The sequence below is a fragment of the Limanda limanda genome, chromosome 1, assembly GCF_963576545.1.
Source record: "Limanda limanda chromosome 1, fLimLim1.1, whole genome shotgun sequence".
Classification (NCBI taxonomy): Eukaryota; Metazoa; Chordata; class Actinopteri; order Pleuronectiformes; family Pleuronectidae; genus Limanda; species Limanda limanda.
Genome location: NC_083636.1, coordinates 5,842,560 through 5,864,375, shown reverse-complemented (window position 1 = coordinate 5,864,375; position 21,816 = coordinate 5,842,560). Strand labels below are relative to the sequence as shown.

At 42.7% G+C, this 21,816-nt stretch overlaps 1 protein-coding gene across 1 annotated transcript in view; it reads left to right on the top strand.

Annotated features, from left to right (window-relative positions):
- Positions 1 to 21,816, top strand: part of igsf9a (immunoglobulin superfamily, member 9a) — a 55,663-nt gene that overhangs the window by 18,982 nt on the left and 14,865 nt on the right. Inside the window, exons 5-13 of the mRNA XM_061083245.1 lie at positions 2,726 to 2,874; positions 3,607 to 3,718; positions 6,042 to 6,183; positions 14,625 to 14,770; positions 15,643 to 15,785; positions 17,172 to 17,312; positions 17,799 to 17,915; positions 20,913 to 21,063; positions 21,337 to 21,448. Coding sequence (XP_060939228.1) covers positions 2,726 to 2,874; positions 3,607 to 3,718; positions 6,042 to 6,183; positions 14,625 to 14,770; positions 15,643 to 15,785; positions 17,172 to 17,312; positions 17,799 to 17,915; positions 20,913 to 21,063; positions 21,337 to 21,448 — 1,213 coding nt within the window. The remainder of the gene's footprint in view (positions 1 to 2,725; positions 2,875 to 3,606; positions 3,719 to 6,041; positions 6,184 to 14,624; positions 14,771 to 15,642; positions 15,786 to 17,171; positions 17,313 to 17,798; positions 17,916 to 20,912; positions 21,064 to 21,336; positions 21,449 to 21,816) is intronic.

Sequence of the window (21,816 nt, the reverse complement as noted above, 5' to 3'; positions counted from 1 at the left end):
TGAGCCCCGATCCCCAAGCAACCATCCTATTGGTCCAAACAGTCACATGTCCCACCCAGACGCCTTCACTGACCCTCGGACATCAGAACGCTCCTTCAACACAGTGTTTTACTGAACATACGTCACCTTCACTGACCGTCAGACATCAGAACGCTCCTTCAACACAGTGTTTTACTGAACATACGTCACCTTCACTGACCGTCAGACATCAGAACGCTCCTTCAACACAGTGTTTTACTGAACATAAGTCAAAACCGAACATAAACATAAACCTAGTCCGTTTCACGATTAGGCTGCAGCTATTTGGTTTTATTTATTTAAAAATAGGGTACTTCTTATTTCATACATTTTCCACAAATATGAGGAGGACTCAAATAGCCCTACAAAGTTCTGTGTTTAATTTATTTCAACAACAAACTGTATGTCACCATATAATGCAGCACAAAATAAAATGTAAACAAAGGCTCAAATATTAAAGTGCAAAACTGTAGGTTTAAACTAGCAACTCCAACGTGATACAAATAAATAAAAAACAGGGCTTATAAGTTAAGTCAGCAGTGCAACTCAAAAAGATATCAAAGTATCTATTTAACCCCTTATCAAAATAAAAAAGTTAGGTGTGCATATTAAACAAAGTGCAACATGTTTAGAGTATAAGAAACAATGGTGTCCAGCTCAAAATCCGACTCAACACCACCCCCCCCCCCCCCCGCGGATGCCTTCTAGCAGCCCTACCACCAGGCTTAGCAAGTTTTCTGGGGGAAACCCTGAATATTATCACCTAGTCCTTCCAATTTCTCGCAAGGTACCACTTCAAGACATCCTTTTGTGATTTCAAATTTGTGTCCTCCAACACATTGGCATATGGTTTCAGCCACTTTTCATATTTCTGCCAAATGATGTGCATCTGAAGCTGCTGTCAGACAAGCGCTGAAGTCTGGAAGTTTTCCTGAAACTTTCCAATGGGGTTTTATGTGAGAGAATTAATGCAGTGAAATGTCAGCGTGAGCCCACATGAAAACCCAACAGGAATATTTCCAGAGGAACACGCAGCAGCGGCCGCACGGAGGTGAACAAACAGAATATAAATTCCTCATGATGAAAACAGATGTCATAGAGGTAGAATAATTTAAATGTGGAAAGACAGCGAGATTCAAGAGCTTTTGAATTTACCGAAACGTTTTTCTGTTGTTGTGCACACGTCTGACCGGTAATGTTCTCCACATGTGAAAGATGAAACCAAAATGTTCCAGACGTTTTCCAGAGTTCATGTGTGAAATCAGCCTCATCAAGCATCTTCTTCTGATTGAATGTGCACGTCCCTTGTCTGTATTAGTTCTGTAAAGCACGACCTCACCATGCACTGACAGTGAACACTTTATTCTAACTCTACTGTGAAATTAAACTTTTAAGAAGAACTTTTCTCCAAACTTTTTTTAAAGACGCCAGTGTCAGAAACTCTCAACGGATCGGGTAGTTCGGATGACTTCTGACTTTCATGTTTTTGAAAGAACAAGCCCTGACTCTTATCTACGATCGCACTTATTGACAGGTTCAATGACGCATCTTTTAAATAATTAATCGATATATATATATATATATTCAATATGCATCATTATTTTTGCTCTTTGAAGTCTATATACTATATATTTTGGGGGAAAAACCTTTGCGGTGACTGCACACAAACATACAGAACAAAGTATCCGAGCACACAGCAGATCAAAGCTCTGGGAGACGGATTCACAAAGCTGCTCTGTGAGAGCGTCAGGTTGGAGATGAGAATTATAATAGATTATGACTTTGCACTGCAGGCCTTGGATATAACTTCACCGACGTGCCCTGCAGGTGCGCTCTTCACATCCTATTGTTTGCGCCCCTGCATCAACACATGAGATTGTCAGTGGCCTTCATGGGTTCGACCACGCAGAGCTGAACAAGCTGTACATTTAAAAAACTGCCCTCTGTTTGTGTGAATCTAGTAGACATGCAAAATAGTCTTTTAGTGTTTGAGAAGCCTGGAGTTTGCAGCTCTTGTAGTTTCACCAGTTCTCTCCTGCAGTGCAGTGCAGTGAAGCTGGAGAGTCTCCATCTGTAATTCTGATTAAACAAGGAGCCGATACTCTCAGTCCAATAAAAAGAGAAAATAAATGAAGCCACTTTCAAACTCGCAATAAAAAACTCCTGGCCATTCGTTTATTTACACAGAGATACGTTTAGGACGCAGGCCCCGAGAAGTAAAACAATAAAATGTTGACGAGTGAGTTATTTGTTTGGCGGCAGACGTTTAAAAGGCTCTAATGAGATCCAAGACTCCGAGTGGCACCAGCGTGTTTGTGTCTAAACGACGGCGTTTTTTAAACTGACATTCTCACTCGGGGAAGTGAAATAATGACACGAGTTGACGGCAGAGAACTGAGAACAGGCTGCAGCCGTCTAACAACAACAAGGCCGAGCTGCTGTCGTGCTGTATATGAATGGATAAAAGAAGGACAGAAGGGAGAGAGACAGGAGATGTATTGTCTGCTTGTCCTTCTTTTTTCTTTTGTGCAGCTTCGAGGACGATGTGTGGATCTTTGTTTATTTCTCTTTTCCTGTTGACAGTTGGAGAGTTGTACTGTTATTCACTTAAATACTGTAAATCTAGTCCAAGGGCCATAAAAGATATCGCATTTACTCACATGTAGATTTTTGATGTAGATGTTCATCCCAATGTTTTGTTCGACAGCCCCACCCACATTCACTGAAGCCCCGCCCCCGGCAGTGGAGGCTCTGGTCGGAGGTCGCCTGTTTCTTCCCTGTGTTGCCAATGGCAACCCCCCTCCCACCATCACCTGGCTGAAAGATGGAGGCGTTATTGAACGAATACATTATCAGGTACGTGTGAGCTAACTCTTGGTTGTGAATGAATAATGATTTTCTTAAACATGTCTCTTTCTTTCCACCTATCACAGCCACCTCTTATTTTGTCCAAATCAAATGGAACTGTTTTTCAGCAGCATTTCACTCTTGTGTTTGTTTGAGGTTCTGAAACGGTCACAAGAGAAATCTGACGGGTCATGAGATATTTAAACGGGCAGATCAATTCTGTTTTGTAGAAATCTTGGGTTTTGGTATTTGAACTTTTCTCTCTGATATTTTCCTCTTATTTTTGTGAAATGTTTAATAATTCGAAGCAGCTGTCTGAAACGTTAAGAGTGGAATTCACTGAGATGTGAGAAGAAAAACCACAACAACACACTGCACTATATGAAGTCACTGGATCAAACTGTTGGTTTAACCTTTAAAGGTCTTAAAATGTTTTTATCTTTTTTATCAGGGACTTAGACTGAGATACAGGATCCAACCTGAACTCATGAAGTACCAGCAGTAAAGCCGTCATGTACTTTGCACCTGGGCAAATGTAGTAAAATCAACATTTACATATTTAAAACATCAAAATTAATCATTATAGAGAAATACTTGGGAGATTTGAGGCCATGTTGTCTGTGGTGTAGCTTCACAAACACATGCATGTTCACATCTCTCAGTCTCAGAATAGCTGTTGGGTGAGATAGTATCTATAATACACGTGTGTCTCCATGAACTGTGTCTCTGTACCTTTACCAGGACGGAGCCTTATCTCTGGGAGCAGTGAGCGTGAAGTCAGCGGGTCAGTACACCTGCCACGCCTCCAACGCCGAGGGAAACAGGACCCGGGTGACCGAAGTGAAGGTCAAAGGTCGGTTGTTGCCTGTCGGCTCAAGCGTCCGTCTGTGTGTGTGTCTTCCTGCCTGTCTGTCAATATGTGTGCTTGTTTGTCTGTCTGCCTGTGTGTGTGTGTGTGTCTGCCTGTCTGTCTGCCTGTGTGTGTGTGTGTGTGTCTGCCTGTCTGTCTGCCTGTGTGTGTGTGTGTGTCTGCCTGTCTGTCTGCCTGTGTGTGTGTGTGTGTCTGCCTGTCTGTCTGCCTGTGGGTGTGTGTGTGTCTGCCTGTCTGTCTGCCTGTCTGTGTGTGTGTGTGTCTGCCTGTCTGTCTGTCCTTCCCCTCCGTCTCTGTGATGTCTGCGTGTGCCTGGCTCGGAGCCGCTGTAATTTACATCCCTGTTTCTCCCTCTTGCATCATATGACAGAGCGGTAATGGAAAACTCAAACTGAATTAAACTCCCTCCCCTGTCCCTGTGAAGATAACACTGATCTTATGATACCAGACAAGAGATCATATGGGGGGGGGGGGAGGTTTACCCTCAAATTAAATGTTGAATAAATGAGTCGTGACAGTTTTCCCAGCTCGTTAGGCGGCTGTCGTTCATTCATGAAATTCACATCATTATTATTTTGATTTCGAAGAGTGTTTCTTTTGAATTGAGGTCCCACATGTCCCTCGTGATATTTGGTGATGAATAGAAATATCAATAACAAGATTAAAGATTTGTATGCCTCCGTGTTGATCCGCCTCGAGGGAGGTTCTGGAAATTTGGTGCAAACGTTCAGTTGGACTCAAGGATGAACTCTGAGGAAGTCAAAGGTCAAGGGCGCTGTGAGCAAAACAAGTTTTCACAGGAACTTGAGAAAATGTCTTCAAATTTGGGATAAACGTCCACCTGGAAACAAGATGAACTGATTTGATTTTGATGAATAAAAGGTCAAAGATCATGTTCTTGTGAATTTGATATATCAGAAACATCTGTAGGGAATTTCTTAACATCTGGTAAAACTTGGTGGTCAAAGGTCAAGGTCATGGTGGCTTCAAATCTGGACCAGTTGTCATTTGTACTAGATGAATTGATTAGATTTCAGAGCTCAAAGTGACTTCACATGCATCTGGCAAAGAAAATGATTTGAAAGCAGCCCTGGTTGGTGGAGGCGTACAAGTTGCAAGGCTGTAATTCTAGTTTCTAATATCTCCACGGTTCCTATTAGACTCATGACACATTCACAGAAGTGTGTGGTTGCATATAAATACGTGTAGAATGTAGAAACCTGCTGCTGTGGATCACCGGATTACACCGACACGCCTCTGCATCGTATATTTCTGACTTCTTCCTTCACTCCTACTCGTCCTCCTACTGTTTCCTCCACAGAGAGCGTGGTGAGGGAGTTGGCAAAGTATTTTAGCACCTTCAGGTTTTTCCAATTCGTTTTTTTGGAATCTCACAGTCTCGGTGGTCAGATTTTGACTCACTGTGAGTACACACTGCTCTAATACGTTTCATTCCAAGTCACATTATCTGAGCTTTGGTTGTGCGGTTCCACGGTCGTGCCACATGGACGGATTACTGCCGACTAATGGCTCATCTGGATGGAGTCTGCCTCACCCCCTCAGCTGTCACTCGGGCATAAATATACATGGGATGTTCCCGATTAAAAACCTGATCAGTAACGACTGCTGCGGAGATCATGTGGTTATTAATACACGACACATGTGGCGTGACGAGACTCCTTTATTAGCTCTTTGCCGAACGTGCACGTGTCTGCGGTCGGCACGGCGGAGGGGCGTGATGGATGTGACATGGCATGTGATTAGTTAGCATGAGGACGACTTGTGAGAGGCGTTTATTTGACAGCACAGAATCTCAGGGATATGCTAGAAAATACTTTTTATTATAACTACAGTTTTTGATTGTTTTTAAAACTCTCTCACTCTCTTCGGTCAAACCCCGGATTGACCTTCGCACTGTTGGTTCAATTCAAATATCACAACACAGTGAATTTCCTGTTGCTTGAAGGGATTGACACTGCTTCTCTAATGGTTTGTATAATTCTCAGGAGCTTTTATACCAAAACACTTATTGTATTTATCCTTACGTGCAAAATGTTGCACTTAAGTATAACATCCTGTCAACAAACCTATTTTTGTACATTTCTTTTCATTTTTGTTCATTTTTCACCTTACCTCCCGTCTGATGATTATTCAATACATTTAACAAACAACACAAAGATGTCACTATAATAATAATCCACATAATCCTGATCCATCGTCTGCGTCACCTTCATTCACCCGACTCTGAACTTTAATGTCAAACTAATTAAATTTGTGATGTTTTGTAACTTCCCTCTCTCTCTAGGTCCGCCCGTCATTGTCGTCCCTCCCAGAAGCGCCTCTCTCAACATGTCCCAGAATGCACTTCTGCGCTGCCAGGCGGTGGCCGACCCCCCCAACATGACCTACGTGTGGCAGAGAGGTGGAGAGAACGTCCATCACATAGAGTGAGTGTCGCCGCTGCTCTTTGTTCTCGAAGCGTTGCCTCGTGAACCGTTTGATGTTTGGTGTTGAAACCTGGAGCAGGTGCAGTGAAATGTTGCCTTTGTGTCTGTGTGAGGGTTTTTATTCCTAAAGATCGTGGCACAGTAACGGCGGTTTCACATCATTCAAACCCCAACTTTGCATTTTTTATACAAAACAGTCACAGAGAGGTGAAACAGATCAAAAGAAGAATGGAATTGTGACATTATCAAAGGGAAGTCAGATTAAGAAGTGAATGCAAAGATCTTATATCTTATATCTCAACCAAAGCTTACGCAACCATGTTTAAATTCTGGATCCACTCAAAGATTCTATAGGTTTGTGGTAATAAGTCCAGTAGTTTTTACATAATCCCGCTAACAAGCAAACGGGAATAGAAACATACCTTCCTGGGTGGACTATATGTGAAATAGACAAAAGGGAAGAATCATATTTTTATGTTTTAACCTGTTTTATCTAGTAAGTGTTTCCACTGTGCTGAGAAACCGCTTATTTTACTTGCTACTAAAATACATTACTTCCTCAGCTCATACTCACACCCCTCGCAAAACTTTTTGTGACATTATCAAAGGGAAGTCAGATTAAGACGGGAATGCAAAGATCTTATATCTTATATCTCTTACCTCAACCATGTTTAAATCCTGGCTCCACTCAAAGATTCTATAGGTTTGTGGTAATAAGTCCAGTAGTTTTTACATAATACTGCTAACAAACAAATAATCCCATTGAACACACAACACAATTCGTGCAATTTAATTTATTTAATTATTTAATTTAATTATTTACTTATTTAATTGTATTGTTTAGTTGTTCTACTACTTACTATTTATTTGCTTATTTACTGTTTACTTTTTTCTTTTTGCTCATTGTTGTTTTTGTTTCTTACTATGTTGTTTTGCTCTTTCTTTTGCTCTTGTTGCCCTGTGCCTGCGCTGCTGCTGTAAAACCCTCAAATTTCCCCACTGTGGGACTATTAAAGGATTCTGATTCTGATAAACAGGAATAGAAACATACCTTGCTGGGTGGACTCAGAACTATAAGTGAAAAAGACAAAAGGGATGAATCATATTTTTATGTTTTGACGTGTTTTATCTAGTTATTGCTCTTAAGTGTTTCCTCTGTGGTGAGAAACCGCTTATTTTACTTGCTACTAAAACACATCACTTCCTCAGCTCGTGCTCACACCCCTCGAACTTTCGTGAAAACAGTTTCTACGCACAATTACTCAGCTCCTCTCAAAGATGACAGTCCCTGCAATATGTGAGTGAGTTTCTTTCATCAGGATGTGTAGAGGATATGTTACTGGTGCGATTGCGTCTGAGCCGAAAACCTCCAGCTGAGTTTTGTGAAAGGCAAACGGACCCAATTCCCCCTGAGTTCCTCTGGAGGTCACGTCTGAAAACTGCTCATGAGAACCAGCCTCTGTCGGCTTACGAAGTAACAGAAGTGACATTTCTTAAAAGCCTGTCTGACAGTTGTTCACATGTTGACAACAAATGGTGGATTTTTCCACTACAGGTGACATGGAGTGAGAGGAGCGTCCTCAGGAAACCGGAGCGACAGCCCGCTTTGCTCCAGGTCATCAGCACATGATGTTAAACTGCTCTGAAGAAAACTTCTCAAACTTCTGCTGATGTGGAGCGTCTGTCCCGCTTCAGGTGGACGTCCACACACAGAAGTAGGGTTGCAAAGGGGCGGAAAGTTTCCGGTAAATTTCCGGAAACTTTCCGGAAACTTTCCACGGGAATATTAAGCTCTGGAATTTTGGGAATTAAAAAAAAAAAAAAACTATACAAATTAAACGCTGAGCAATAAAAACATCATTCAAAACTCTATTTTAAAGATGTATGGAATGCAGCACACGCTGCACGTTGAGTTTCAACCCTCCACTGTGCATTCTACCATCACATGCACAGATAACTCCCAGCATCCTTCACTCTACAGCAGGGCTATTGAGGCCTGCTGTAGTGTGCAGGACTAGTCAGGTAAGTTTCGATGATATTACTGGGCAAAATATATTAGCATGCTGATTGAGGATTGTTCATCTGTTCATCTAGCCTCCATTCATTTATCTATCAATTGTAAAATATGTTAACAGACGATTCCAATTGTTTGGCTAACTATTTATATCTCTGGCATTGCATTAGTGTTTTTTTACAAACTTTTTTCTCATCTTATTCTACAGAACAATGCCACGTGCACTATCTCATGTGTGGAGGCATTTCACCCCATCCAATGTAGAAGGAAAGGCTGTGTACATTTGAAAATACTGTTCAAAGACCTATGTTAAGAATGACACAACGATGCAGAAGCATATAGTCAAGTGCCCAAAGTTTCCTCAGGGCTCAAATCAGCCTATGACACAACAAAATGTTTATATTTATGTCTGTATATGACAAGGTAAATACAGTTAGTATAAATTACCCACAACATTTCCAGTTTATTCCCGTTAATTCCCGTTAATTCCCATGGAAAGTTTCCAACTTTGAATATTCCCGGAATTTTGCAACTCTACACAGAAGCCACACAATTTACAGTCATTTGAGTCAAACCCATGAATTCTAAATGTTTTACTGTTCCTCAATAATACATCAAGCTCTGAAAAAAGCCCCAAAAAGTCCCTCTCATCTGAAACTCCTCACCCTGTCGCTCCATTGTCTGTTCATGTTGGATGTGACTCCTCCATGTTCTCAGCTTTGAGTTTGCCAATTCATTTTCACTTTGCACTGAAATAGCAACACTTAGCTGGCGATGGTAGAATACTCCACAGCGACGCCGAGGCTCCTCCGGGAGATTCTCACCGCTCCGTGTTTTTGTTATTCACGAGCGCAGAGTGGTGCGCTGCCCCCCCCAGGGAGCATCTCAGGTGATTCCTGCTGTGGTGGCCGACGTTTGCATGTGGAAGTAACATAGTAAGAGCGGCACAACCATATTAATCAAACTGTACAACTGGAATAGCACCCGGCAGAGAACATATAACAGTGCCCGTAAATTAAAATTGTACACACTCATAAATCTCAGTCCCCTAAATGTTTTATTATTAATTAGTCTGTTGGGAAATTGGTGAAAATGTCAAGAAATCTTGCAATTTTAAAGAGCAAAACGAATTCCTTGATCCGACCCCTGATATGGATCTGCAGCATATTTTATAGGTACTTCCTTCATTCATTATACATCCTTCCAGCTTCTTTCATGTCGTGTTTGTGTACTCCTGCAAACAACCTGTCGCCCCCCCCCGCTGACAGTCAGACCTCATAGTTTCACCTTTAGTTGTGCACCTTCTCTCTCCTGGTTGTGAGCGTGCACGTGCAACCCATGCTGCCGCCATACATTGAATTAATTCAGTGGGAAACCAAATTCCTGCAGATTAATTTGGATTCACACAAATGTCATTTTTGTGTAATCCTGCTAATTTACAGATAAACAAATGAAACCAAGGAGGTTATTTTTACATGCCTGTATCATCTTGATGAAATAAATCTGGCAAATTAAGATGACTGATATTAATGAGTGTGTGCAATTTGGTTCAGATCCAAATAGAAATCTGCATCACGTGGATTTTAATGTGGTTTCATAGAGGATAAAGGCTTTTGTCTGCTTCTGTACCGTAACAATAAACGGCTCAAAACCTGTAACTACCACCGGTGTGTAGCTGAGATCATGTGGATTCACTTGGGAAAACCACAGTTTATATATATACTGTATTCAAATGAATGTCACACCAAGCTTTTTAAACTGCTGGGCCTTGGCAGAGGTAAACGCTCCACTGAGTGCCATTCCAGTTGATTTATGATATAAATAGTTTTCTTTCTTTCTGGCTGCACACAATACTCTGAAAGGCCAGAGCTGCTGTGATGTTGGAGGATTCTAAGTGCAGGAGGTGCAGGAGGTGCAGGAGGTGCAGGAGGTGCAGGAGGAGTCCGGAGCTCCCGCCCACAGTGCAGAGTCGGGCAGGTTTGGTTTATTGTCGACTCTAAATTGCGCGTAGGTGTGAATGTGAGCGTGACGGGTTGTTTGTCTCTATATGTCAGACCTGTGATAGTCTGGCAACCCGCCCCGGGGTGTGTGTAGCTCCGCCTCTCGCCAGGCGTCAGCTGGGATTGGCTCCAGCACCCCTGCGACCCTCCTGAGGATAAGTGGTGTGGCTAATGGGTAATGGAAGTAATCAGGCCTGAGCGTGATGAGAGGAAGCTTTATTTCTCCGGGAGAGTGAGAGCTGTGCATCGGCAAATATTCCTGAGATGATAAAAGGTGGATTTCTTTCTTTTCTTGCAGCCTGTGATGTGAAATTCAATCAGAATAAATAAGAAAACGTACAGACCAAGGTTCGTAGCTCGGGGGGTTGACATTGTGTCAGGATAGCGCGGCTTCTCTCTTTGGATGTTTGCAATTCTTTCTGTTGAGTTACAGAACTATGAGAACAGACGTAGGATCATATGAACATGTTTATTTCCCCAGTGGAAACAGAGGAGGCTGAGTGACTGCTGCTAAAGTAAGAGCTTATTTATATAGATAAAATATGCTCAGGTTATGTTTAACATAACATATCAACATAATGCTTTCTGGGAACATCAGCACATAGCTCCCAAAAAACGTGTAAATAAAAGTGAAATAGAGCTCATGTCCACACCAACTGTCTCCTTATGAAACCACGTTTAAATTCACTAGATCTAGATTTTTTATTTGTATCTGCAGCACACGCGTATACATATCCGATCCCTAATACAAGTCTGTATTGTTTCATCAATATCAAGGAAGTATTATTTCGGAAAATCAAAAGAAAATGGTAAAAAATGACCCAATGGCAATATGAAAGCGAGAGAAAAAAGATTCCTGGATCTGGATCCATGATGGAACTTAATGGGTTCTCTCCTGACCATCCTTCCATGCAGCTTTGTGGAAATCCATCCTGTAATTTTTGCGTAATCGAAAACTCAAATATTTATATATTGTCCAACACATGTCCAATCCAGTTAGATCTCGGAGTAGCAGCACCAGCTTAACACCTTGTTTCTTCCTGACCTCCAGTGGAAGTACTTCCCTCCTCGCTGCAGCGATGTGGAAGTGAACTCAGAGGAAGCTTTCCATTCTGCTAATTACATTTCCTCCCTTCCTCGCTCCTCCGTCCCCCCCCCCCCCCCCCCAGGTTCACGACCCTGAAATTGATCGTGGTCCGTCACCGTCAGGGGGTTGCTCCAATCCCTTAAATGTGTCTCAGAGGAGATGGGGGGGGGGATGGGGGGGATCTCGGAGGAGCAGCTGTATCCTGCGTGACAGCATCACTCCAGTGTGAACCTGCTCATTGATCGGTCTGATGATCTGAAGGGACAAACAGTTTAACTTTAATATTAATGACATTAATATTAGAGACGACGTTCGCAAGATACTGACAAAATAAACGCAGAGTACGGAGAAGTATATATATCTTTATACTTCCATAGGTATATGTATCTAACATTGAGTTTTTCAGTACATTACCTTTATGGTTCAGCCTCAGCTCTATTATCATCTGCTGGGAAGCAAAAGGTAAAAAAAGAAAAGCTCAGATATTTTTCTTTCTGACTGTTGGACTTAAATTTATCAAATCTTCAAACACCTGATTCCAAACAAATGCTTATGTTAGCCCACATCTGCTAAATGTTTATATAGTCGCTTGTTTCACATGTTAGACGGAATAAGTTGAATAATAATTGGTTTTTGACTTGAACATAAACAGACTTATTAAAGAGTCTGTGAGAAAAGAGACTAATAAAAGAACAATATGAAAGAAAAGGCAGAAGAAAATGCTTCAGTCGTGCAGATTCAGAAGAAAAGAATGAAATTGGCCTGAGACTGTGAAGCGATGAGTGAGCGTCTCGGCTCCAGGGAGGAGATCCGAGCCAGCGGGGGGGAAACGCTTGGTGATTTCCCGGCCTCCAGAAAATCGAACGTTCCTAACAGACAAACCTCAGCTGGGACGGGGGTCAGGTGTGCAGACGGAGCGTTTAATTTGCTTTACTTCTGTCACACGGACGATTATTCATGGCGGTGACACCCGCAGGTTAATGCTCAGCCTGATGGTGACCAGGAAGTAAAGAGGCTTTTTGGAGCTGATGGATAAAGCTGTTGGGATTATTCTGATTATCTACGATCTATAAACTCTTTTGTGCGTCCCGAGGTAAAAACTAAAGTGCAGCTGTATTAATAGGATACAGTAATGTCAGAATCTGGAAATTCTGCCTAGCGTGTTCGAAGCTAATTGTCAACACTGCTGTTTTTGTTTATATCTGATGGAATTTTCTGATTTCCCAGGAGCCCTCTGTGTCCTGGTCCTTCCTGTGCCCCCTCATTTAAAAAGAATCCCGGATTCGTCCCTTCTGAGCTGCACTTTGGAAATGTCAGACCTGGCTTTCTCTTTAGTTTTTCTTCAGTCACGCCCTCAACTATCCTGCACTTTGTTTTTTAGGTTGAATGAAGCCTCAGTTTTTTTCATTATTGATTTTATTCACCTGAGTCTGAGGTGTGGATTTGATTCATACCTTAAAGACTGTGATGTAAAACTAAATCATTTGCTGACTAACCTTTACTTTTATAAAGTCGCTGTGATTAGTGTTCGGTGCGACAATTAGTCCCTTAATCATTTAATTAACTGCTGATGAATGGCTAATTGATTTTTATATTGTTTAAGTTGTGTTTCTTTTTTTGAACTTCTTTTTATTTCCTTTTGTCGAATACAGTCATACAGTACATCGTTTTTAACATGAAATTAGGTATCACAGGTACAAGTCTTAGGTTACTGGGGTTAACTGTCCATGTATGTCTCGGTTCCAAGCCATCATGATCCAGATATATCAGAATCAAGTTACTGATTAACAATATTCCACAGACACAATACATCTCACATAACATTACATCAAGACAATATTCTGAAATAGCATGGCCTGCTTATGTCCATTGCTTAAAAGGGAAAACAAAGGGAAAACAAAAGCAATATATCTATATATATATTGCTCATATCAGATGGAAATGTAGAGCAATCGGGGACCAGTTGTTTTTAAAAACCTCTGTTTCAGTTGTAATAGGGCACTCAAGTATTCCATCCTGTACATATCTTGAATTCTACCCCTCCATTGGGTTATTGTGGGGGGCTGTAGCTTCAGCCAGGAGGCTGTTATTACTCTGTTTGCTCTTAAAAGAAGTTTTGTCTGGCTGTTTTCTTCAAGGTTATCAGGCAGTATCCCTAAAATGAAGTGTGATGGTTCTAATGGTATGTCTATAAATAAACAAGTTTTTAGTTCCTTTTGTATTTTTTGCCAGTATTCTGATAGCTTTGGACATTCCCAAAATATGTGTGTATGGTCTCCCACCTTGCCACAACCCCTCCATCAATGTGCTGATGTGATGCTCCATTTGGAGGTTATAAGTGGAGTTCTGAAGTATCTCATTTTAAGCTTCCAGCCAAATTCCTTCCAGTTAGGACTACTGTTTTAGTTGTGTTTCAATCACAAAAGCCCAAACATTCTCTGCTTCTCAAATGTATGAGAATAAGCTTTATTTAAATGACTGTAAATTACATATATTTGGCTTCTAGCCTGTTGGTCAACCTGTGTTTGTTCTGTCTGCTGTGTGTTGCTGAGCAGGTAGTGAACACTGGGTTTGTTATCACTTGTTTCCTGAACATTTCCATCTGCTGCTGCCGCTGCCGCATATGGAAACGGGTGTTTTTGATGAGAGCGCTCTCACCGAAACAGTAAATGTGCCATAAAACCACATGAGTGAGCTCTAACAGGCTCTGTAGAGCTGTGGAGTCGGTGATAATTCTCCACGAGTTTGTCTCTGTGAGCGAAACCCCCTCACATTACTCACCCGAGTCATCGCTAACACACAAAATATTGGTAAATGGAGCTCGGAGGACAGCAGCCCTCGGTCACACGGGTTCCTGCTGGTGCTGCTGCGAGGGGGAGGGGGGAGAGGAAGTGATGGGAAGTGATCCAGGTTGTTTACCGTCTGACCTACATGCTAATTAGCTCAAATGTGTGACTGCGAGTCTTCCCACAATCGGTGATCATCACCAGCGTGAGCAGCGTGTGATGTGCTCGGGTTCTCTCTCTCTCTCTCTCTCTCTCTGCTTCTCTGTAAATGTAAGAATGTATAAAATGAAATGAGTGGGCCCTTGTCTTCCCACTCCAACTGAATTGAAATGAATTTTTCCTAATCCTCCATCTGCACTCTGGTGAATAACTCACGGCAAGGAAAGAAAAAAAAAGGAAAAAGAATCACTCCCACACTGTTGATTCTCTGAGAACCTGTTTGACTTCACTCGCATGCAGGAGCTGATTTACCTCTCGCTGATATTCTCAAGCAGCTGGTTTGTTCTTTTCTTTTTTTCACACGATAAAGAATTCCCGTGTGTTTTTACCGACAGGTCTTTGAAAACGCGGGTGAAGATCATGGTGGATGGAACCCTGCTCATCTCCAGGCTCGTCCCCGAGGATTCTGGGAACTACACCTGCATGCCGAGCAACGGCCTGCTGACCCCCCCCACGGCCTCCGCCAACCTCACCGTGATGCGTAGGTTCAGTCTTTAGTTAATGTCGTGTGTGTGAGGCCTCGAGAGACGTCGAGTATCTCGGCTTTCTTTTATATTTCCTCTGTTCTTCTGGTTTTTATATATAATCTTATTTTTCTTAGAATTTCAACACAGTTAATAAAAAGTAATTTTCTCTTAAGTACTTAATTTAAGATTAATTTAACCATTTTGAATAAATGATGAACTATTATACTATTATACTATTATAACCATTTAAAGTTACACTAAATTACATCTCCCACTGGTTGGGCTACGATGTAAAAAAGTTGGTGGAAAGCTTAGCTTGTGTTTTACCTCTCAACACATTTACAGATGGAGATTTTAATAATTTTTCTCTTAACATGCTGGTTTCATATTTAGTCACATTTTGAAAACTTGACTGTAGTTTCCCTTGAAATTCCTAACTCATTTTAAAAGTCCTTAAAAACAACTTCTAAGCATGACTATCAAGTTCAGCAGAGATTAGTTCTGTGTGATCACATAATTACCTGAAGTCTGTGATTGTTTGAGTTTAACTCATCATAAATGAATATATAAGCCTGTTTACTTGTTTACAGATGTAAACCATCCTTTAGTGATTCCAGAAAAACAGAAATAACTGGATATTTACCGAAACCGTAAAAGTTGGCAATGTAGACTTTTCCTCTGAATATTTGTCTCTTGTGTGTAAACCTGTTAAACCCCTGAGACACTCTCAGTCGGCTGCGGTAAATAAAAGGAGCAAAACACAGGCACGCATGGAGGAGATCTGCTCTTAGAATGAATTTAGAAGTCATGGCTCAGGAGCAGTGCTGCAGGTTTTGTAGTTTATTTGTTTCAAAGTAGGTGATTTTCCTCCATTTCCTCCACTCAGACCCGGCCCTGGCTCTTCCGATGCCTGAGGACACGTACCTTCCCACCGGGATGGACGGCGTGGTCAGCTGCCCGGCGGCGGCTCAGCCTCCGCTGCTCCGCGTGGATTGGACAAAGGATGGAGAACCGCTGGATCTGTCCTTGGTAATAAAAATGACGAATCTCCACACGGAGGCACGGTCACAGTAACGCTCTAACTCGTATTCCTGTGGCACCGCTCTGTATTGGTTCTCCCTCTATCGGCAGCAAACCTCACAGGGAAGCCTCGGCCTGCATTAGTTTTCTTTGAGCGCCACCGCTGCTGACAACAGGAATATAGAGCCGCCGCCATTAGCAGCTCTTCATGCAAACGTTTTCCTCCTCAGCTCAACAGTGGAACAACTGAATGCTCACTTTACTGCTGTTACAGCGTCGGAGCCTCTTCGTTGGATATTTCAGGTTTTCAATTTCAAAGTCATTCAATCAACTATATCATTATGGACGGGGACGGTCTGTTCAACCCTAAAAGCTTTTGAAGGAATCCCAGAGGAACTCCTTATTGCCCACTTTCATTCTCCTTCTTTTTTTTTTTTTTTTATATCTTTCACTTCAATCAACCCTCCCCTCATTAGAGGAATGGGTGGAGGAGCCATTACGGACGAGGAGCAGAGGGCGTCACATCCAGGCCTTTTCTTTAACTCCTCGTGATTTCACATTAGAAATTAATATGCGCTTCTTTCTATTCCAAAGTAAGAGCTTTTAAAAAACATTTCCTTTGTTTTTAATTCCAAACCACAGTCCTCACATGCTGCGTTGACCCCCCCCCTCCCCTCGCCGACACTTTGGTCTGAGCGATGGACATGATGGTGGATGAGAAGCACCGCAGGAAATGTGATAGATTCCTGTAGAGCAGGACACAGGCGTCGGAATGTTATTCTGCCAATTATTCCAATTCCACCCTGGATGTCACAAGCGCTGATACCCACAGTCATGCTTCTTTCCTCACAGCCTCATTCTGGGGGGAAGGATAATAGCAGTTTTTTTGCCTTCATTAAACCGAGTGGGAGGTTGTTGTTTTTTTTTTTGCTCAATCAAAGCACAAGACGAGCCCTTAGCTGCCGCTTAATGGGGAAAAAAGGAGTAAGAAATGTACCTGCTTTAAATGCAAATGCTTCCCAATTTTCTAATCAAGAGAACAGAACAGGATCTCACTTCATCTCGTCGGATACCATCTTGCAAAAAGCAGCTTCGGCTTGAACGAATAATTTCTGATTTTTTAAAAAGAAGTTTGGAAATAATCTGCCCAGTGGGGAATCGAGTACTTAACCACTGCAGGACTGAGGCAGGCAGATATCAGAAACATTATTTCTGTAAATCCTTTAAACAGAGCTGTGGCTTTGGAGTTGCTACAGCCTCCCCTTGCCTTTTAGCTCTTTAAGCTTTTCCCCATACTTCTAACTTAAGTTTTTTAAAGCTATGCATCGTTTAAGAGACTGTGCCGGCTCCTTCCATCTCCAAGTGGAGTTTATGGGCGTTGTGCTTTTCTTCCAGTATCCAGGTTGGACCTTGACGCCGCTGGGCTCCTTGTTCATGGCCACAGTCAATGATGATGCAGCCGGCGTGTACACGTGCACTCCGACCAACAGCTACGGCAGCATGGGTTCATCTGGGCCCACCAATGTGATTCTGCAGGTGAGTGAGCACTCGGGGTCACCGGGGTCAGTCAGTGTAGCGATGCTGTACATTACATAACATCATTTGAAATGCATATCGTAAAGAAGCCTACATATCCTGAGTTTTAAACACCAGGAAACTCAGAACCCACTGGTGAGTCTGTCCTTCTAGTTCCAGTCAAACAGTCCGTCCACACACCGCTGTGCTTTTTAATTAACCACAACGGCATCTGTCACAGCGCATTAACAAACTTCACAAAAACGACATTTTATTGACCTTTTCGCTCCGACGTGTGAGCCCCCCCCCCCCCCCCCCCCCGGCGTTAATGGAAGTCAACTTCTTCGCACGACAATGGCAGCACAGTTTGGGAGTTAATTGTGCGGCTAATCCTCTTGTTATTAAGATAATCTTGGCCAACGCGGCAGTAATCCAGTCTTAAAAATTCCATTGTTGGCTTTTCCTGCAATCTCCTTGATTCAGCTAAATTGTTTTTTCAATCTTTAGGACCCTCCATCATTCAGCGTGACCCCGGAGAGGCAGTACCGACAGGAGGCCGGCCGGACCCTGCTCGTCCCCTGTCAGGGAAACGAGGACCCGACAACCAGAGTGACCTGGAGCAAGGTAAACAGCCCGGTGAGGTTTATTCAGGACTTTTATTGCGATGTTTCTACGGGGAAAAAATACCCATAGTTACGTTTGTTAAAGACTTTTCAACTTTGCAGAACTTTTTTTGTTTAGAACTTTATTGAAGAGAAACACAAACATTCCTTGACAACATCACAAATTATATATGACAGACTGATTAGTGAAAAATAATAAATAAATAAATGGACAGTTAAGACATTCCATCGTACCACAGGATTCCCCTCAGTTAGAGAGGTATCCTGCAATAGGTTCCCACCTCCTCACAAAAACATCAGACCTTAATTGTAATTGAGCAGTTAAAGCCTCCGTTCCATACTCCTCCCTCAGCTTCTGTTTCCACTGTGCCACTGTAGGTGGCTGTGGATTCAACCTTTTTATTGTCACCATTTTCCTAGCAGTCATCAAGAATGTATGTAACAAGTGCTCTTGGTCTCTTGTGTACATGCCTTCAGGAGTTAGATCGAAAAGAAACTGACTTGGGGTGAATAGTATTTGCAGAACTTCTATTAACACAAAACATGTAAAACACACAAGAGGAAAGACACACTGAAAAAACTGTGACATAAAAATAGTAGCGAGAATACGACGTATATAGGAGTAAAGTTCTGAATTGGATAAATATATGACCATAAAAGAAAATATAGGAGACTGCAGAGTTTTGCACAAAGGGCAAACATATCCAGTGAGTGACAGTTCAGCAGCAGAGGCAGAATGATAGTCACTATAATTCCAGTATTGCCGGGAGGCATTGAAGAGTCTTTATGGCCTGAGGGACAAAAGACTCCCTGGGTCTGTGGAGACAGCGACTGACTGAACTCCTCTGCTTTGTGGAGCCGCTGTGCAGTGGGCGGGGAGCATTGTCCACGCGATGGGCAGAATGCACTCCGGCCTGCAGGAGGAGATGCCTGTGGAATTGTGCAATTACCAAAACACATGGTCTAGAGTGGACATAGACATAATGGATGATTATTCCAACTGCTTCAATCCGCCCTGCAAAGACCTCCAAAGTGGAATACATTTCAAGTTTCAATCTCGTGATGGCTGCACTTAGCTGTTAGCCGTTGGATGCTAGTTGTCAGTGTCACGCAGGGGTTGTGTGTCATTTGAAAAAAAAAAAAGCTATGTTTAGATTTCCAAAAGGAAGCGTGGTCCAGGTCTAATTCATTCATGTATTCATCACAACAAGCTGACTCTGGAGCGCTCGCCCATCACATCTGAGGAATTTAATCAAATCCGCTCCCATCGTTATGCACCTCCCCTGTGCTCTGTTTCAATCAGAAATACATTACGTTACTGAAGGGAAAGAGCCTGTAGCTGTGGTTTCACTGGGACTTTACAGAACCAGTTCACACCCGGCTGGAGGGAAAAGAGAACTTGTGTTTGTTGCGGCTGTCCAGGACCAAGTGACACCACCGGGACAGTGATGGGACAACACTGGGTCAACGATGTGAAAACAATGTGACAACACTCAGGACAAGACTGTGACAGTGGTTTGAGAAAACACTGTGACAGCGCTGTAGCGTCGCCGTGACGATGCCCTGACAACTCGGTGACAGCACAGAGATAACAGTCAGGCAACAGTCAGAGGAAACTCAAACAACACAGACAACCGAGCAAACTCACGACCACAGAGCTCAGTGGAGTCTGGATTCTGCTGTGTGACGTTATCTGGGTGAAGCTCATCAGAACCTGCTCTTGCTATTGTTTAAGAATATTGTTTTTCTGGTGTAAGAACTTTTCCCGTCGGCATGTCAACCGCGGCTGTCTCTGAGTTTTCTCATGAAGGATAATAATGATAGCAGACAGGTTTTACAGTTGTGAAAGCTCAAGGGACAATTATTCTCACAGCATACTTGAAGTAGAAAGGTAACAAGTAGAGCGCATACTCCCCCTGAAGGCCCTGCAGTCTCCTTGTGAAACCATATTAAAGTTCACTGGATCAGGATTTTAATTTGGTTCTGCAACAAACTGCTCATAAATATCAGCAGCCTTAACATGCAGGATTGTTTTATTTATAATTGTTTTATCTGGATCCATGAATTAAGTGAAATTATGTATTTCTGAAAATAAGATTCCTGGATCTGCACCAAATATATTGAGTTATTTCCTGACCTTCTACTAAAGTGAAAACACAGAGATAACAGTCAGGCAACAGTCAGAGGAAACTCAAACAACACAGACAACCGAGCAAACTCACGACCACAGAGCTCAGTGGAGTCTGGATTCTGCTGCTCATCAGAACCTGCTCTTGCTATTGTTAAAGAATATTGTTTCTCTGGTTAATATCAGAATATTGTCGTCCATGTATATCGATGCTGGGTTCGTTCAGAGGTGCAACACACAGATTTTCAGCCTGTGTGCGTTTTACTCTTCTATGCCTGTGTGTGTGTGGATTGATGTGATCCAAACATCTTGGTTTTCGGCCACGTGTGGGTCTCTCGCCTCGGTGCTCCTCTAGGGGTTCGGCATCTCGCCTATTTTTCACATGTGAATAGACTGAAAAGAGACATGTTGACAGCCATATTAAATAGGTATCTACAGTTATACATAAAAACCGACACCTTTCACAATAGACTCTGTTTGGAGGGTGAAGGTCTCTCTCTCTCTTTCTCTTTCTCTGCTGCTCGAAATGACGGTAAACAGAAATCACGTAACTTCTTTGTGGTGACAACTCCTCATTCTTCACCGATAAAAGATAATTGTTATTAGTGATGACCATTATCGTAGATGAACTGTAGTGTGAGTATAATGATAGAGCTGACAGGAACAGACACAATGGCAGACATGTGTGAAGCTTCTTTATCTCCTGGGTAGATTTAATTGGTATCTGGAGCTATTCTCAGTTGATTTATGACATGTGTGCACAGTTAATAGAGCTTGTTCAATTATATTGTGATTTTGAAATTGTCATTATTTTCCTCCCACCTTGTACACAGTTTGAGTATTTTAACTGATCTGTTTGTGTTTGCGCAGGTGGACCTGACTCGCAGCATCGCTTACGCCATCGAGCCCAACGGTTCCCTCCTGCTGCAGCCGCTCACCAAGGACCACCAGGGGGCGTGGGAGTGCACTGTCACGAACCGCGTGGCCTCGGTGAAGGCCAGCACACAAGTCTTTGTCCTCGGTGAGTGCAAACCGGAGGATTCCCATCCGACATAATTCAAAAGTCAGTCTGCTACAACATGAGCCTTCCCACATATTTTATTTATGGTTTTCTTCATGTTGCTTTCTATGAACCCTCCTATTACACCCGGCACAGGACGGATGCCTGTGCCTCCACTCCGCCTCCGACGGATAAATGTGGCACATCCCGAGATGGCCTCTAAACTCTAGTGGTGTCAGGTAGTTGAAGTGCTGGCTGATTTCCATCAACTCCTCTCCGCTTGCTCCATTACAGGCACCAGTCCCCACGCGGCTACCTCTCTGTCCGTCTCCCCCGGGGTGAGGCAGGCCAACGTGTCCTGGGAGGCCGGCTTTGATGGAGGATCGGCGCAGACATTCGCAGTTTGGTAGGTGGAGAGCCTCCCACTTTCTTCTCGTGCTGTAACCATGGCAGCCATTGGACAACGCTGGTATTGCACTATTGATCTCCGGAATGAGGAATTCATTTATCTGTTATCACTTCTTGGCAGCTACAGTAAAAAAAATTAAAAAAAAAACACTCTGCTGCAGAGCATAGCTTTGTAATGCAGTGGCCATGCTGGCTGCAATGGGAGTTTACCGACTTCACAGAACACAAGACGCTGGTTTCTTGTAAATCAAGGCTTTTTATATTGGCTTAGAAAACAAGAACACAGTGTTTTTAGATGTGCATGAGCTAAATTAAACAAGAGAACGATTGGATCGAAGGGAAGTCCAGCTGCAGCCAGTTGGATAA